The sequence below is a fragment of the Danio aesculapii genome, chromosome 5 (genome assembly GCF_903798145.1).
Source record: "Danio aesculapii chromosome 5, fDanAes4.1, whole genome shotgun sequence".
Classification (NCBI taxonomy): domain Eukaryota; kingdom Metazoa; phylum Chordata; class Actinopteri; order Cypriniformes; family Danionidae; genus Danio; species Danio aesculapii.
Window position 1 is genome coordinate 69,717,614 of NC_079439.1, and position 13,394 is coordinate 69,731,007.

Here is a 13,394-nt window from a genome sequence, read left to right on the forward strand (position 1 = left end):
GCCACCGTGCCTTAAATGTGCTATAAGAGATTTCTAGAGTTTTATCAGTTGTTGACTAGAGGCATTATTAAAAATAGCCACAACACATGCTAAAGGACAGGAGGTGTGTGAACGACGGCTATCTGGATTCAGTGCAAATCTCTGGAGCTTTCAGCTTCATGCCGGCCCAATTATAACAAGCTCACAATCTGGTCTTCTTGTTGGCCTGTTGGTTTACCTGATACAATAAATGGCCGCCGCAATGACGATGATGAGGAGCAGCATCCCCATGGCTATCAGGATCCCAGTAACAAGCAGCGGAGACGAGGAATCATCTTCTAGGGAAATACAGAGAAGCAGACAGATGGAGGAACACACAGAGAGAGAAGCAGAGAGGGGTTTTAAAAATGGCAAAAGGTGCAACACAAACACAATACTAAAAATTGACTTCGATCTGCACAAGGAGAGAAAAAAGAAATCAATAATACGCCTTTCCCAAACAAAAAATGTTGCCCACTAATAAATGACCAAGCTCTACACTCAGAGATCCAATTTAAGACACATATAAAATCCCCTTTCACTGACTCAAAAGAATTTCTATGATATCTAATCAGTGTGGACAAAAATAAGAGTGAAATAATGTTTGTTAGCATATAAGTTGACACAGACAAAACCGCATATGAAACCCGCGGAAACTCTGGGGATAGAGAAAGTTCCACGATTCGAGGTCGGGACACATGTCTGCGCACAAACCAGGCTCTCAGCGCCGACTTAAAAACCAAACTAAAGTACTTACTGTTTCTTTGGCTACAAAGTGCTTCCTCTTTTATATGTAATAGCTCGATTGTAGTTTTACAAATTTACATTTAGCCTTTCTGTCATCTACTTCTGTAAAGTGGTCATATTCAATCCAAAACTCTTCAAATGTATATTATCCTGACATGTTAGCCTTAATTAACAGGTACAGCATTTGACTGCATTTAACTTCGGTGGCTGCCAGTTAATGAGTTTGAAAGGAATCAAATTAAGCTGGAAAACAGCATAACTAAACCATTAGGCGTCTAAAATAGCATGGTTTAAAAATGCAGTATAGAGCAGTGTTTCCCAACCCTGTTCCTGGAGACACACCAACAGTACATAATTTGGATGTCTCCCTTCTCTGACCCATTAATGTCTGGTTTTGGTGTCTCTTCTGATGAGTTGATTCAGGTGTGTTTAATTAGGGAGAGGTTGAAGATGTATACTGTTGGTGTGCCTTCAGGAACAGGGTTGGGAAACACTGCATTAGAGTAAAAAGTATTATTCAATTCAAAATCTGAAAGATTCCATGACCAGGGCTAAAATATTTAGAAAAATCCCTTGACTTTCAATGTCTGGAATAGGCATGGGCCGGTTTAAGAGTCCAACTGTATTGTGATTACTGCTCTAAAATATGTTCTGTTTAAATGTCTGGGGTTAAATGTCTTTTTTTTCTCCGTTGAACAAAATATATTTCATTTTAAGAAACATTTTTAATAATTTGGAATAGTAAACATGTCCGTCTAAATAATGGCCCTTTTCCACTGAGTGGTACGGTACAGTTCGGTACGCTTTCATGGGCGTTTCCACTGTCAAAAGGTACCTAAAAGCGAACCGTACCGTACCACTTTTTGGTAACCCTTTGCAAAGGATACCAAGGAGGCCTAAAGGGTACCAAAGAGGAGCTAGACGCGCAGCTGAAGGCTATTGGTTTACAGAGAAACGTCACTCGCTCGTGGAGCTAGCCAGAATGAAAACAAAGGAACCGCCAATTTTAAAAACACAGCTTAGAGATAACATCATAATACTATATGCATATAATAAAGAGCCATGGTCGACCCAAACTCAAACAAACCTTGCCGTTATCTTGATGAGCAGCCACAAAGCCAAGAATGTCATGTTTTTGTTTTTTCAAGGCTGTCTAAAAGCGCGAGCGGTTTCACTTTCTCCGGGGAGCTCGTGATCGTGTCTATATTTGAAATAATGAACTTCTTGAGCTGATGATAATAACGTGCGTGAGATTATTAAAATGCTTTCGACATCTGATCCTTTCAGAGAAAAAAAGGACAAACGTGAGAGTGGTGCACGAAAAAACAAAGGAGAAGCCTGACAAAACACAGGAGCAAATTGTTACAGCAACCTGAACCATGCACAAACTGCCATGTTATTATCATCACCTTTTGGAGTATTGTGACCCTTGAATGACGGAATTACTCTCTAACAGAGGTTACATGTGCTGCTGAAGATTAAAGACACTTATGAGAGGTTTGCACAAACTGTGGGCTATATTCTGTGTTGTTTTTGAACCCAAATAAGGACTAAATGTATGCTGTGTGTAGTTTATCTGTTATTGGTAACATATCGGAGACCGTAAGGGTCTGTATGTGTTCATATATGTTCATTTATTTATTTATTTTATATAACTGCAGACGTTACAGTAGGCTATTTCACATCACTGATCTGCAGTTATAATCAACTCATGTTCATTGAAAAGTTAGCGATGAACATTTAACCACAAGTATTTATGTGTATAAAGAATCTGTTTTGCGAAAAGTGCTTCTCATATGATATGTGAACGACCCGTACAGCTTTATTTTGAGTGAGATTTCCTCGAGCGAGAATGACGTTGACTGAAACTTTCTGTCGTACACCACACCCACAAAAAGGGTACCCTTGGTACCCTTTAGGCACATGATAAAGGTGACCCGTACCGTACTGTACCAGTCAGTGGAAACGGGCCATAATTTAAATAAATCACTGACTTCCGCTTTCTTCATTAGTTTCATAAACACAGGTTTCCTTACAACTTGAAAAGGCATCTTTGTAGATTTTTCTTTTCCGTGGATATAAAGTAAAGCCCCTGCACTGTTCAGGTTTATAGCATGCTTGGATGTTGATTTCTAAGCGATTTGTTTTCAGATTTTTCATGAATCATTAGATGACCTATAGCTTTTGATATTGAGGGTGCTTTTTCTGCCGGACATATTGTTGCCATAAAAAAACTACATAAAATCCTTGTAAAAAAACACAGTAGGAATGGTATAACAGAAAATGGTAGCGGTTTTAAAACCTTAACGTTTCCAAACCATGCTAAACCTTGATCCCAGTTATCATCCTATGCTAAGTCTGGAATGGACGCTATTATATAGCTTCGTATAAAAATTCTTACCGTCAGGAAGGGTTCGAAAGACGATGGCTTGACCAAAGCTGCCATATCCGGCAAATGTACGAGCGCGGACCTGAACCTCGTACTGCGTGGCCCTTCGCAAGTCACTCAAAACCACCTCGTTGTTTTTGCTCTCCATATAATGACAGGAGTTTTCTTCAGATCCGCGCTCCTGTCACGAGAAAACACCTTTAATAATTTCTGTGAGGCGTTTGAATGTATTAATTGTTAATTAGTCTGGCACGCTTGCAGTGTAAACAGCTGCACCACACAGAGAGAGATCGATAAACACAAGCATGAGAAAACTGAAGAGAGATATAGGGAGAGCTTATAAAAACAGAGGAGATGGAGGTATAAAAGCATAGTGAATTACACTGGGAGAAAACACATTATCCAGAGTAAATCCTGGGTGGTTTTATGCACTGTGATCAAAAGTGATATGTCCTGAATGTACGCAAAATTCATTTTATCACTAGAGAATATACGTATGAGTGAACGTAATGCATATTTTGATACTTAATTGAATGTTTATTGAAGCAAATTTAGTACAGTTGAATTAAATTAGAATTACATTCAATGAACTGATGCTTCCTAGTTTTGTTTCCTTTTTTATTTGACTAATTACATCTTTATATGTAACTTTATAATGATCTATTTTGACTTTACGTATGCTGTTGAATATGATGACAAACATTCATATTAAATGAAAATATGACGTAATATTTATTGAAAATTACATGTAATGCATTCAAACTGATCTGTGGTTACACATTAATGAAGACGTTTCAATTTAGTACAGAATATATATATATATATATATATATATATATATATATATATATATATATATATATATATATATATATATATACATTTATTTATTTATACTTCACATGAGCTTAAGTTAGTCAATACAACAAAATATTTTACCAATGAATAAAAAAAGCACCGTAAAGCTTCTAAGGTAACACTTTTATTTTAAGGTGTCCTTGATACAGCATAACTATTGATTTAACTACTAAAGGGTTAGGGTTAGAATTCAGGTTAAGATTTGGGTTATTTGCATGTAATTAATAGTGCTGGGTTAATCGCAATTAATTGCATCCAAAATAACATTTATTTGGTAACACTTTATAATAACTACACACTATAAATCATTTATTAAGCATTAGCAAATAGTGAATTCATTATCTGTTAAGCATTAACTCTACATTAATAAGCGTTAGTAAGCAGTTTATAACTGCAGCTACAAATGCTGTATTCTTGACTTACAAACATATTTATAATGTGCTTAATAATTGTACTTTCATACTTTAATGATTTATTTTTCATTACTAAATTAAGTATTGCATTATTTACAAACCACTTGTATTTAAAAGTAGTTGAGGGTTTTTAGGATCATTCAGAATGAGTTAGTAAATGATTAATAAACATTGTAAAGTGTTACCATTTATTTTGACATTATATACAGTTGAAATCAGAATTATTAAACCCCCTTTAAATATTTTCTTTTTTAAATATTTCCCAAATGATGTTTAACAGAGCAAGGAAATTTTCACAGTATGTCTGATAATATTTTTTCTTCTGAGGAAAGTCTGATTTGTTTTATTTTGACTAGAATAAAAGCAGTTTTTAATTTTTTATGAACCATTTTAAGGTCAAACTTATTAGCCCCTTTAAGCAATATTTGTTTTTCGATAGTCTACAGAACAAACCATCGTTATACAATAACTTGCCTAATTACCCTAACCTTGCCTAATTAACCTAGTTAAGCCTTTAAATGTCACTTTAAGCTGTATAGAAGAGTCTTGAAAAATATCTAGTCTACTATAACTTTTATTTTATATGCGATTAATCACAAATAACTTTTGCCCAGCACTAATAATTAATTGTAATTACTATAGTGTAATTGTGTAAAAGGTGTAACACCAAAAGTGTAACACCAAATGGAAAGTGTAACACCATATAATAAAGCATTATAATAAAGCAAACTTTAATTTAATTTACAAATTTTATGTAATTATGTTAAGAGACAATGACAAAATCACATTCTCTTAAAGTCTTTTATTTGACCTCTTACGTCATTTACATTACATTATCTGCAAGTACAGCTTCTTTTACATGCTTTGAACATGCCATACATGCATTTATTTGATTTCCTTCGGCTTAGTCCCTTATTTATCAGGGGTTGCCACAGAGTAATGAACTGCCAACTGTTCCAGCATATGTTTTACGCAGTGGATGTCCTTCCAGCTGCCACCCATTACTGGGAAACACCCATACACTCTAACATTCACACACACACACATACACATTTTGGTAACCCAATTCCCCTATAGCGCATGTGTTTGGACTGTGGGGGAAACTGGAGCACCCGGACCAACACAGGGAGATCATGCAAACTACACACAGAAATGCCAAATGGCCCAGCCTAGACTCGAACCAGCGACCTTCTTGCTGTGAGGCAACAGTGCTAACCCCTGAGTCACCGTGCCGCCCCAATTTCAAACATGCATTACAGTATTATGTATTGTTGCATAGTGAAATACTAACCTTCTCGCAGTAGCGTATCTGGTACTGCAGGATCCTATAGTGTGATTGGGTGGGAGTGTTCCAGTACAGCGTCAGGCTGGATTCAGTGGCTGTGCTCTTCCTTACACCCGAAACCAACACAGGAACTGCATAGACACAAACATGCAAGCTATGAAAACACTCAACTAAAACTTCCAACAGTCATTCGTCAGCTCCTTGACAAGCCACACGGGGGTGGATCAATGATGGTTTGGGCTGCAATATCATGGCATTCCCTACGCAAAATACTTGTGCTAGATAGGCGCTGGGTCACTGCCAAGGACTACCCAACCATTCTGGAGGAACATGTGCACCCAATGGTTTAAACAATGTTGATAATGCACTAATACACAGCAAGACTGGTGACAGAGTGGTTTGATGAACCTGAAAGTGAAGGTGAACATCTCCCATGACCTGCACAGTCACCAGATCTAAATATTATTGAGCCACTTTGGGCTGTTTTGGAGGAGCGAGTCAGGAAAAGGTTACCTCCACCAGCATCACACAGTGACCTGAACACTATTCTGCAAGAAGAATGGCTCAAAATCCCTCTGACCACTGTGCAGGAGTTATATCTGTCATTCCCAAGACCAACTCATGCTGTATTGGCCGCAAAAGGAGGCCCTACACCACACTAAAGAATTGTTGTGGTATAAAACCTGCTGTTTCGGATTCTCACCATTGGGGCTGGTGGTGACGTTGATGGTCTCTCCTGCAGGCCCTTGTTGACTCTGAGCGGAGACCCCGTTGAGGGCCATGACGGTGAAGCTGTAGGTGGTGTGAGGTCTCAGACCCCAAATGCTCACACGCCGGCCTTGGATCCCTGTTTGGGACGGCCGATAATTCACACCGTCGCTGCATAGTGTGCAGGGGCTCCCAGGGGTGGAGCACATCCGACACTCCACGCTGTAGCTGAGGTCCGAGCGGCCGCCGCTGTCCAACGGCTCGCTCCACTCCAGAGTCAGAGACGTGTCGTTGACTTGAGGGACGGGGCTGCGCGGAGACGACGGAGGACCTGAACACAATAACGAAAACACCTCATGCCTCTGTAATACTCCATGCATTTACACAGTTGACGTCAGAATTATTCGCCCTCCTGTGAATTTTCTTTTTTTATATATTTCCCAAATGATGTTTAACAGAGCAAGGAATTTTTCACAGTATTTCCTATAATATTTTTTCTTCTGGAGAAAGTCTTATTTACATTTACATTTAGTCATTTAGCAGACGCTTTTATCCAAAGCGACTTACAAATGAGGACAAGGAAGCAATTTACACAACTATAAGAGCAGCAGTGAGTAAGTGCTATAGACAAGTTTCAGGTGTGTAAAGTCTAAGAAGCAAAGCATTAGTAAGGTTTTTTTTTTTTGAGAGAGAGAGAGAGAGTACAGTTAGTGGTATAGCCAGAGATGCAGTTAAGATTAGGAAGGAAAGTGGAGACTAAACAGTTGAGTTTTTAGTGGTTTCTTGAAGACAGCAAGTGACTCTGCTGTTCTGATGTAGTTAGGGAGTTCATTCCACCAACTGGGCAGATTGAATGCGAGAGTTCGGGAAAGTGATTTCTTCCCTCTCAGGGATGGAACAATGAGGCGACGTTCATTCACAGAACGCAAGTTTCTGGAGGGCACATATATCTGCAGAAGTGAGAGCAGATATGAAGGAGCAAAGCCAGAGGTCGCTTTGTAAGCAAACATCAGAGCTTTGAATTTGATGCGAGCAGCAACTGGCAGCCAGTGCAAACGGGTGAGTAGCGGAGTGACATGTGCTCTTTTGGGTTCATCAAAGACCACTCGTGCTGCTGCGTTCTGAAGCAGCTGAAGAGGTTTGATAGAGGTTATTTGTTTTATTTTGACTAGAATAAAAAAATAAAAGCAGTTTTTAATTTATTTAAAACCATTTAAAGGTCAATATTATTAACCGCTTAAGCTATATATTTTTTCGATAGTCTACAGAACAATCCAACGTTATACAATTACACTAACTATTTACATTAACTAACCATTAACATAAGGAACCTAATTAACCTAGGTAAGCCTTTAAATGTCACTTTAAGCTGTGTAGAAGTGTCTTGAAAAATATCTAGTCAAATATTATTTACTGTCATCATGGCAAAGATAAAATAAATCAGTTATTAGAGATGAGTTATTAAAACTATTATGATTAGAAATGTGTTGAAAACAATCTTCTCGCCGTTAAATAGAAATTGGGGGGGAAATATACAAGTTTTATACATAATAAGGTCAATATACATAATAATTCTGTATATGCACAACTCACAAAGACCAGCCTATTGAAATAACCTGTTTTTGGTGGAATAACCCTGATTTTAAATGACAGCAAACGAAAACTTGATTGTTTTTAATTGTCATTTTCTGACATTAAAAGAAAGTTCTAAATGGCAACATTTTTGTTTGAATGTGAAATATTTTGTAACAAAATAACCAAAAAAAGCTGTCATGTTTTAATTCGTATTCATGTTTACAGCGCACTTTACCACAATAACTTATAAATAACAGAATAACAGAAGTTAAATAAATAAAATAAATATAAAAATATTTGGTGGAATAAACCTGAATATTATTAAATCACAGACAATTAAAACTTTATTATTTTTTTACCAAAAAAAAAAAAAACCTGTGTACCTGCAAACTATTTATAAGACTTAATCAGCTAATGTGCTGATAATAATGTCAAAACATTATATGGTGCGCATCTAACTCTATCATTCAGTTTTTAAGACATAGTATGTAATGTTCAGGCGACGCAGTGGCGCAGTAGGTAGTGCTGTCGCCTTACAGCAAGAAGGTCGCTGGTTGGAGCTTCAGCTCGGTCAGTTGACGTTTCTGTGTGGAGTTTGCATGTTCTCCCTGCATTTGCGTGTGTTTCCTCCGGGTGCTCCGGTTTCCCCCACAGTCCAAAGACATGTGGTACATGTGAATTGGGTAGTGTAATTGGGTAGTTAAATTGTACGTAGTGTATGTATGTTTCCCAGAGATGGGTTGCAGCTGGAAGGGCATCCGCTGCGTAAAACATGTGCTGGATAAGTTGGCGGTTCATCCGCTGTGGCAACCCCAGATTAATAAAGGGACTAAGCCAAAAAGAATATGAATGAATGAATGTGATGTTCGCCACTATAAGGTGCATTTCGTTGCACGTTTCAGTTGAAAAATCCACTAGAGGGTGCTGTCTACATTTTGTGAATCTGAAATATGTTAGGGCAGTGTTTTTCAACCACGTTGCATGGAGGACCACCAGCTCTGTACATTTTCAATGTCTCCTTAACCAAACACTCCTGATTCAGATCATCAGCTCATTAACAAAGACTGAAAGACCTGTAATGGGTGTGACAGACAAAGGAGACATCCAAAACATGCAGTGCTGGTGGTCCTCCAGCAACATGGTTGAGAAACACTGACTTAGGGTATGTTTTGTTAAGTGAAAGGTGAAATAAAATAAATAAATAAACCAGATAAACTAATTTTACTCAAACTCTCATATAAAATTGTGTGAGTAAAACATTTTTTTATTCTTTAAACTCCTGATGACGGGCCACATGGTGGCTCAGTGCTTAGCACTGTCGCCTCAAGAAGTTCGCTAGTTCGAGCCCCGGCTGGGTCAGTTGGCAATTCCGTGTGGAGTTTACATGTTTTCCCTGTGTTTGCGTGGGTTTATTCTGGGTGCTCCGGTTTCCCCCACAGTCCAAACACATATAGGGAATTGAATAAACTAAATTGGCCGAAGTGTAAGTGTGTGAATGAGAGTGTATGGATGTTTCCCAGTACTGGGTTGCAGCTGGAAGGGCATCAGCTGTGTAAAACATATGCTAAATAAGTTGGCGGTTCATTCCACTGTGGGAACCCCTGATGAATAAAGGGACTAAGCTGAAGGAGAATGAATGAATGAATCTACTGATGACATTTCCTTTAACAAAATAACAAAAAGGTTGCCCATTTTAATTCATATTCATGTTTGGACCAATGTTTTAACTTCTTTTCTTAAAAAAGCATATTATCATTTTACCTAAACTCAAATACCAAAATAAATCCAGAGTAACTGAGAATTCTCACGTTTCTTTTTTCCATGTATGTAGATAAGAGATTAGCAGTACTCACGTGTGCAGGGTGTATCTGCACTGTCACTCAGAGCGCGATAAAACCCAGAGCGACACACACACGCAGCAGAACCCGTCTCTCCGGTCTGACTGTTCTCAGGGCACACAGAACACGGACCAGTACCAGAACCCATCTTGAAGAGACCCACAGGACAAGCTGCACACAAACACACAGGCAGAAAGGGTTAAAAATAACACACCGAGTACAGTCTTCGATGCTCCGTGACCCTTCAGAACACATTATAACCTTTACCTTTTGAAAAGCAGTGTGTGTGTGTTGTGTTTTTGATGCTAGTCTGTGACAATTACATCACATTTAGTCATTTAGCAGATGCTTTCATCCAAGGGGATTTCAACAATGAGGAATGCATAAAGATATTGCGCATAAACACTGCAGGAAAAATATTTTCATCTTGTTTCTAGTCCAAATATGTCCATATAAAAATATTAAATAAAGAAGCATTTTCTAGACCATTAAAAAACAGTAAAAATTTAATTTTTCCTTAAAACGAGGTAAATAATCTGCCAGTGGGGTAAGCAAAATAAACAGGGACCACCATAGACTTTAGGGCACAACAAAGAAACAATAGGTTAAAGAAAAAAGTGCTGCATTATCAAAACAAACCCACTTTCCCAGCCAATCATTACTCAGACATGTTGCTATACCTATCATTATGAGGACTTTCCATATGCGTAATGGTTTTTATACTGAGCTAATGACTTTTTCTTTGTTTGGGACAACTTTGGATCCTCATTATATAGACATGGTATAGACACAGAGACTTTATACCTGAACATATTACAAGCACACATTTACTCTTCATAATGTTGGTCAAACACATACCTATAATAATGAGAACTGTTGAACCTCTTCATACTTGAATTTGTTGTGAATATTGCCTCTTCAATGCAAAAAAGCATTGACGCCTTTTTTTACTAAGTCCTTTTCTCCTTAAAACAAGCTAAATAATCAGCCAGTGTGGTAAGTAAACATAAAAAAACACTAGTTTATTTTTCTTACCCTACTTGCAGAATATTTACCTTGTTCTAATGATTTTTTTTTTTCAAATTTTGACTATTTCTAATGGTCTAATTTTTTTATAAGTGCCAGAAAATCTGTTGTGAATTTTGCCTCTTGTCCAAATATCTAAAACTTATTAAATCACAAAGAATTGTTTGACAAGTAAAAAACCTGTTAACATTTAGTGTTTCTTCTTAAAACAAGCTAAATAATCAGCCAGTGTGGTAAGTAAACACAAGTAAACACTTGCTTACCCTACTTGCAGATATGTACCTCGTTTTAATGATTAAAAAAAAAAATTGACTATTTCTAATGGTCTAGAAAATGTTTTGGATTTAATAAATACTTAAATATTTGGTCTACAAAGAAGACTAAACCTTTAAATACTAAAATAATTTTGTTTTGCAGTGTTTATGCCGGATCTCCTAATATCTTCCACATTTTGAGATCTGAGATTTGGATGAAAGCATCTGCTAAATGACTGAGAATAGAGGACATCTGGTCCTCACAACATGAGGAATGCAAGGTACACACACCTATAATAATGATCCTTTTTTAACCTCTTTATACTTGTTTTTTTCTACGTGCCAGAAAATCTGTTGTGAATATCGCCTCTTGTCTAAATATCTAAAACTACTTAAATTATGAAGAATATTTTGACAAGTAAAAAACCTGTTAAAATTTAGTGTTTCTTCTTAAAACAAGTTAAATAATCAGCCAGTGTGGTGAGTAAACACAAGTAAACACTTGCTTACCCTACTTGCAGATTCATTACCTCGTTTTAAGAAAAAAAATAAAATACTTTTGACCATTTCTAATAGTCTAGAAAATGATTCTTGATTTAATAATTACTTGAATATTTGGTCTAGAAAGAAGACAAAACCTCTCATTTTTGAGATCTGAGATTTGGATGAAAGCTTCTGCTAAATGACTGAGAACAGAGGACATCTGGTCCCCACAACATAAGAAATACAAGGCACATACACACCTATAATAATGAGAACTGTTTAACCTCTTCATACTTGTTTTTATTTTCTAAGTGCCAGAAAATGTGTTGTAAATATTCCCTCTTCAATGCAAAAAAGCATTGAAGTCTTTCTTATTTAGACATTTTTTCCTTGTTTCTAGTCCAATTATCTAAAACATATTAAATCAAGAAGAACTTTCTAGACAAGGGAAGAAAACGGTCAAATTAAGTGTGTTTCTCCTTAAAACAAGCTACATAATCAGCCAGTGGGGTTAGTCAACATAAAGAAACACTAGTTTATTTTGCGTACCTTACTTGCAGATTATTAACCTCATTTTAAGAGAAAAATAACTTCATTTTGACCATTTTTAATGGTCTAGAAAACGTTTCTTGATTTAATAATTACTTGAATATTTGGTCTAGAAAGAAGATTAAACCTTTAAATACTAAAATAATTTAGTTTTTCTGTGTTTATGCTGGATCTCCTAATATCTTCCACATTTTTGAGATTGATTTGGATGAAAGCATCTGCTAAATGAGAATAGAGGACATCTGGTCCCCACAGCGTGAGGAATACAAGGTACACACACACACACACACACACACAAACACATATAATAATAATGATTTTAAAAAGTAGAATATAATAATGAAGTAAAAAAACCTGTAAAAATTAAGTTTTTCTTCTTAAAACAAGTTACATAATCAGCCAGTGTGGTGAATAAACAATAGGAAACACTTGCTTACCCTACTTGCAGATTATTTACCTCATTTTAAGGAAAATAATCATAATTTTGGCTGAAAATGCTTCTTGATTTATTAGTTTCTTAAATATTTTCTTTAATAATTTCTTAAAGTAGGAAAATATATATATATATCCCCATGTTCATGCTAAATCTCTTGATATCTTCCTCATTTTTAAGGCAATTGGGATGAAAGAGGACATTTGGATCCCACAACATAAGGAATACAAGGTACACACACACACACACACACACACACTCAAACTTCTGTCTCAAGCACAAACCTCATTTGTCCCACACGTGTCAACATTTACACTATCCTTCAGACAACAAATCCAAACACATGTCGGAGTGTGTTTGCGTTCTGCTGGTCTGATTGGGGATTGAAATGGTTTCTGGATCTGGATATGAAAGATGATCGTGTTCTTCAGCATGTTTAGCTCCTCAATCACTTGATTATATCTTCCCCGACTGAACTGAACACACACATTCAGCTTATCCGGGAAACTTTAGCAACCTTTTTTTCCCTTCAGTGTGACATGAACTCACATCGAATAGACGTATAAATGAGCAGCTCAGAGTCTCGGGAGAGCAGAAAAAGACTAGTTTCATTTCATAATCAGCTCTCCACAACCGCTGTATTGATGGAAGCACATCTGGATTTGATTAACATCAGTTTCACATGTGGTTTGCATTAACCTCCTAGTTAAAGCAGCTTTACACTGCTGTGTGTGTGTGTGTGTCATTTGAAACGTATTCATGATGAATGTCTGTAAATTTATTTGCTGACGGATAAAGATCTTTTTAACTTCAACTCT

General features: G+C 36.8%; 1 protein-coding gene across 2 annotated transcripts in view; it reads right to left on the reverse strand.

Annotated features, from left to right (window-relative positions):
• Positions 1 to 13,394, reverse strand: part of ephb4a (eph receptor B4a) — a 103,046-nt gene that overhangs the window by 24,401 nt on the left and 65,251 nt on the right. The window contains exons 5-9 of one of the 2 annotated variants that reach the window (XM_056458810.1): positions 9,847 to 10,002; positions 6,414 to 6,749; positions 5,717 to 5,841; positions 3,167 to 3,335; positions 218 to 314 (exon numbers count right to left, since the gene is read on the reverse strand). In XM_056458810.1, coding sequence (XP_056314785.1) covers positions 218 to 314; positions 3,167 to 3,335; positions 5,717 to 5,841; positions 6,414 to 6,749; positions 9,847 to 10,002 — 883 coding nt within the window. Of the gene's footprint in view, positions 1 to 217; positions 318 to 3,166; positions 3,336 to 5,716; positions 5,842 to 6,413; positions 6,750 to 9,846; positions 10,003 to 13,394 lie in introns of both variants that reach the window. The other variant, XM_056458809.1, reaches the window with a different exon arrangement.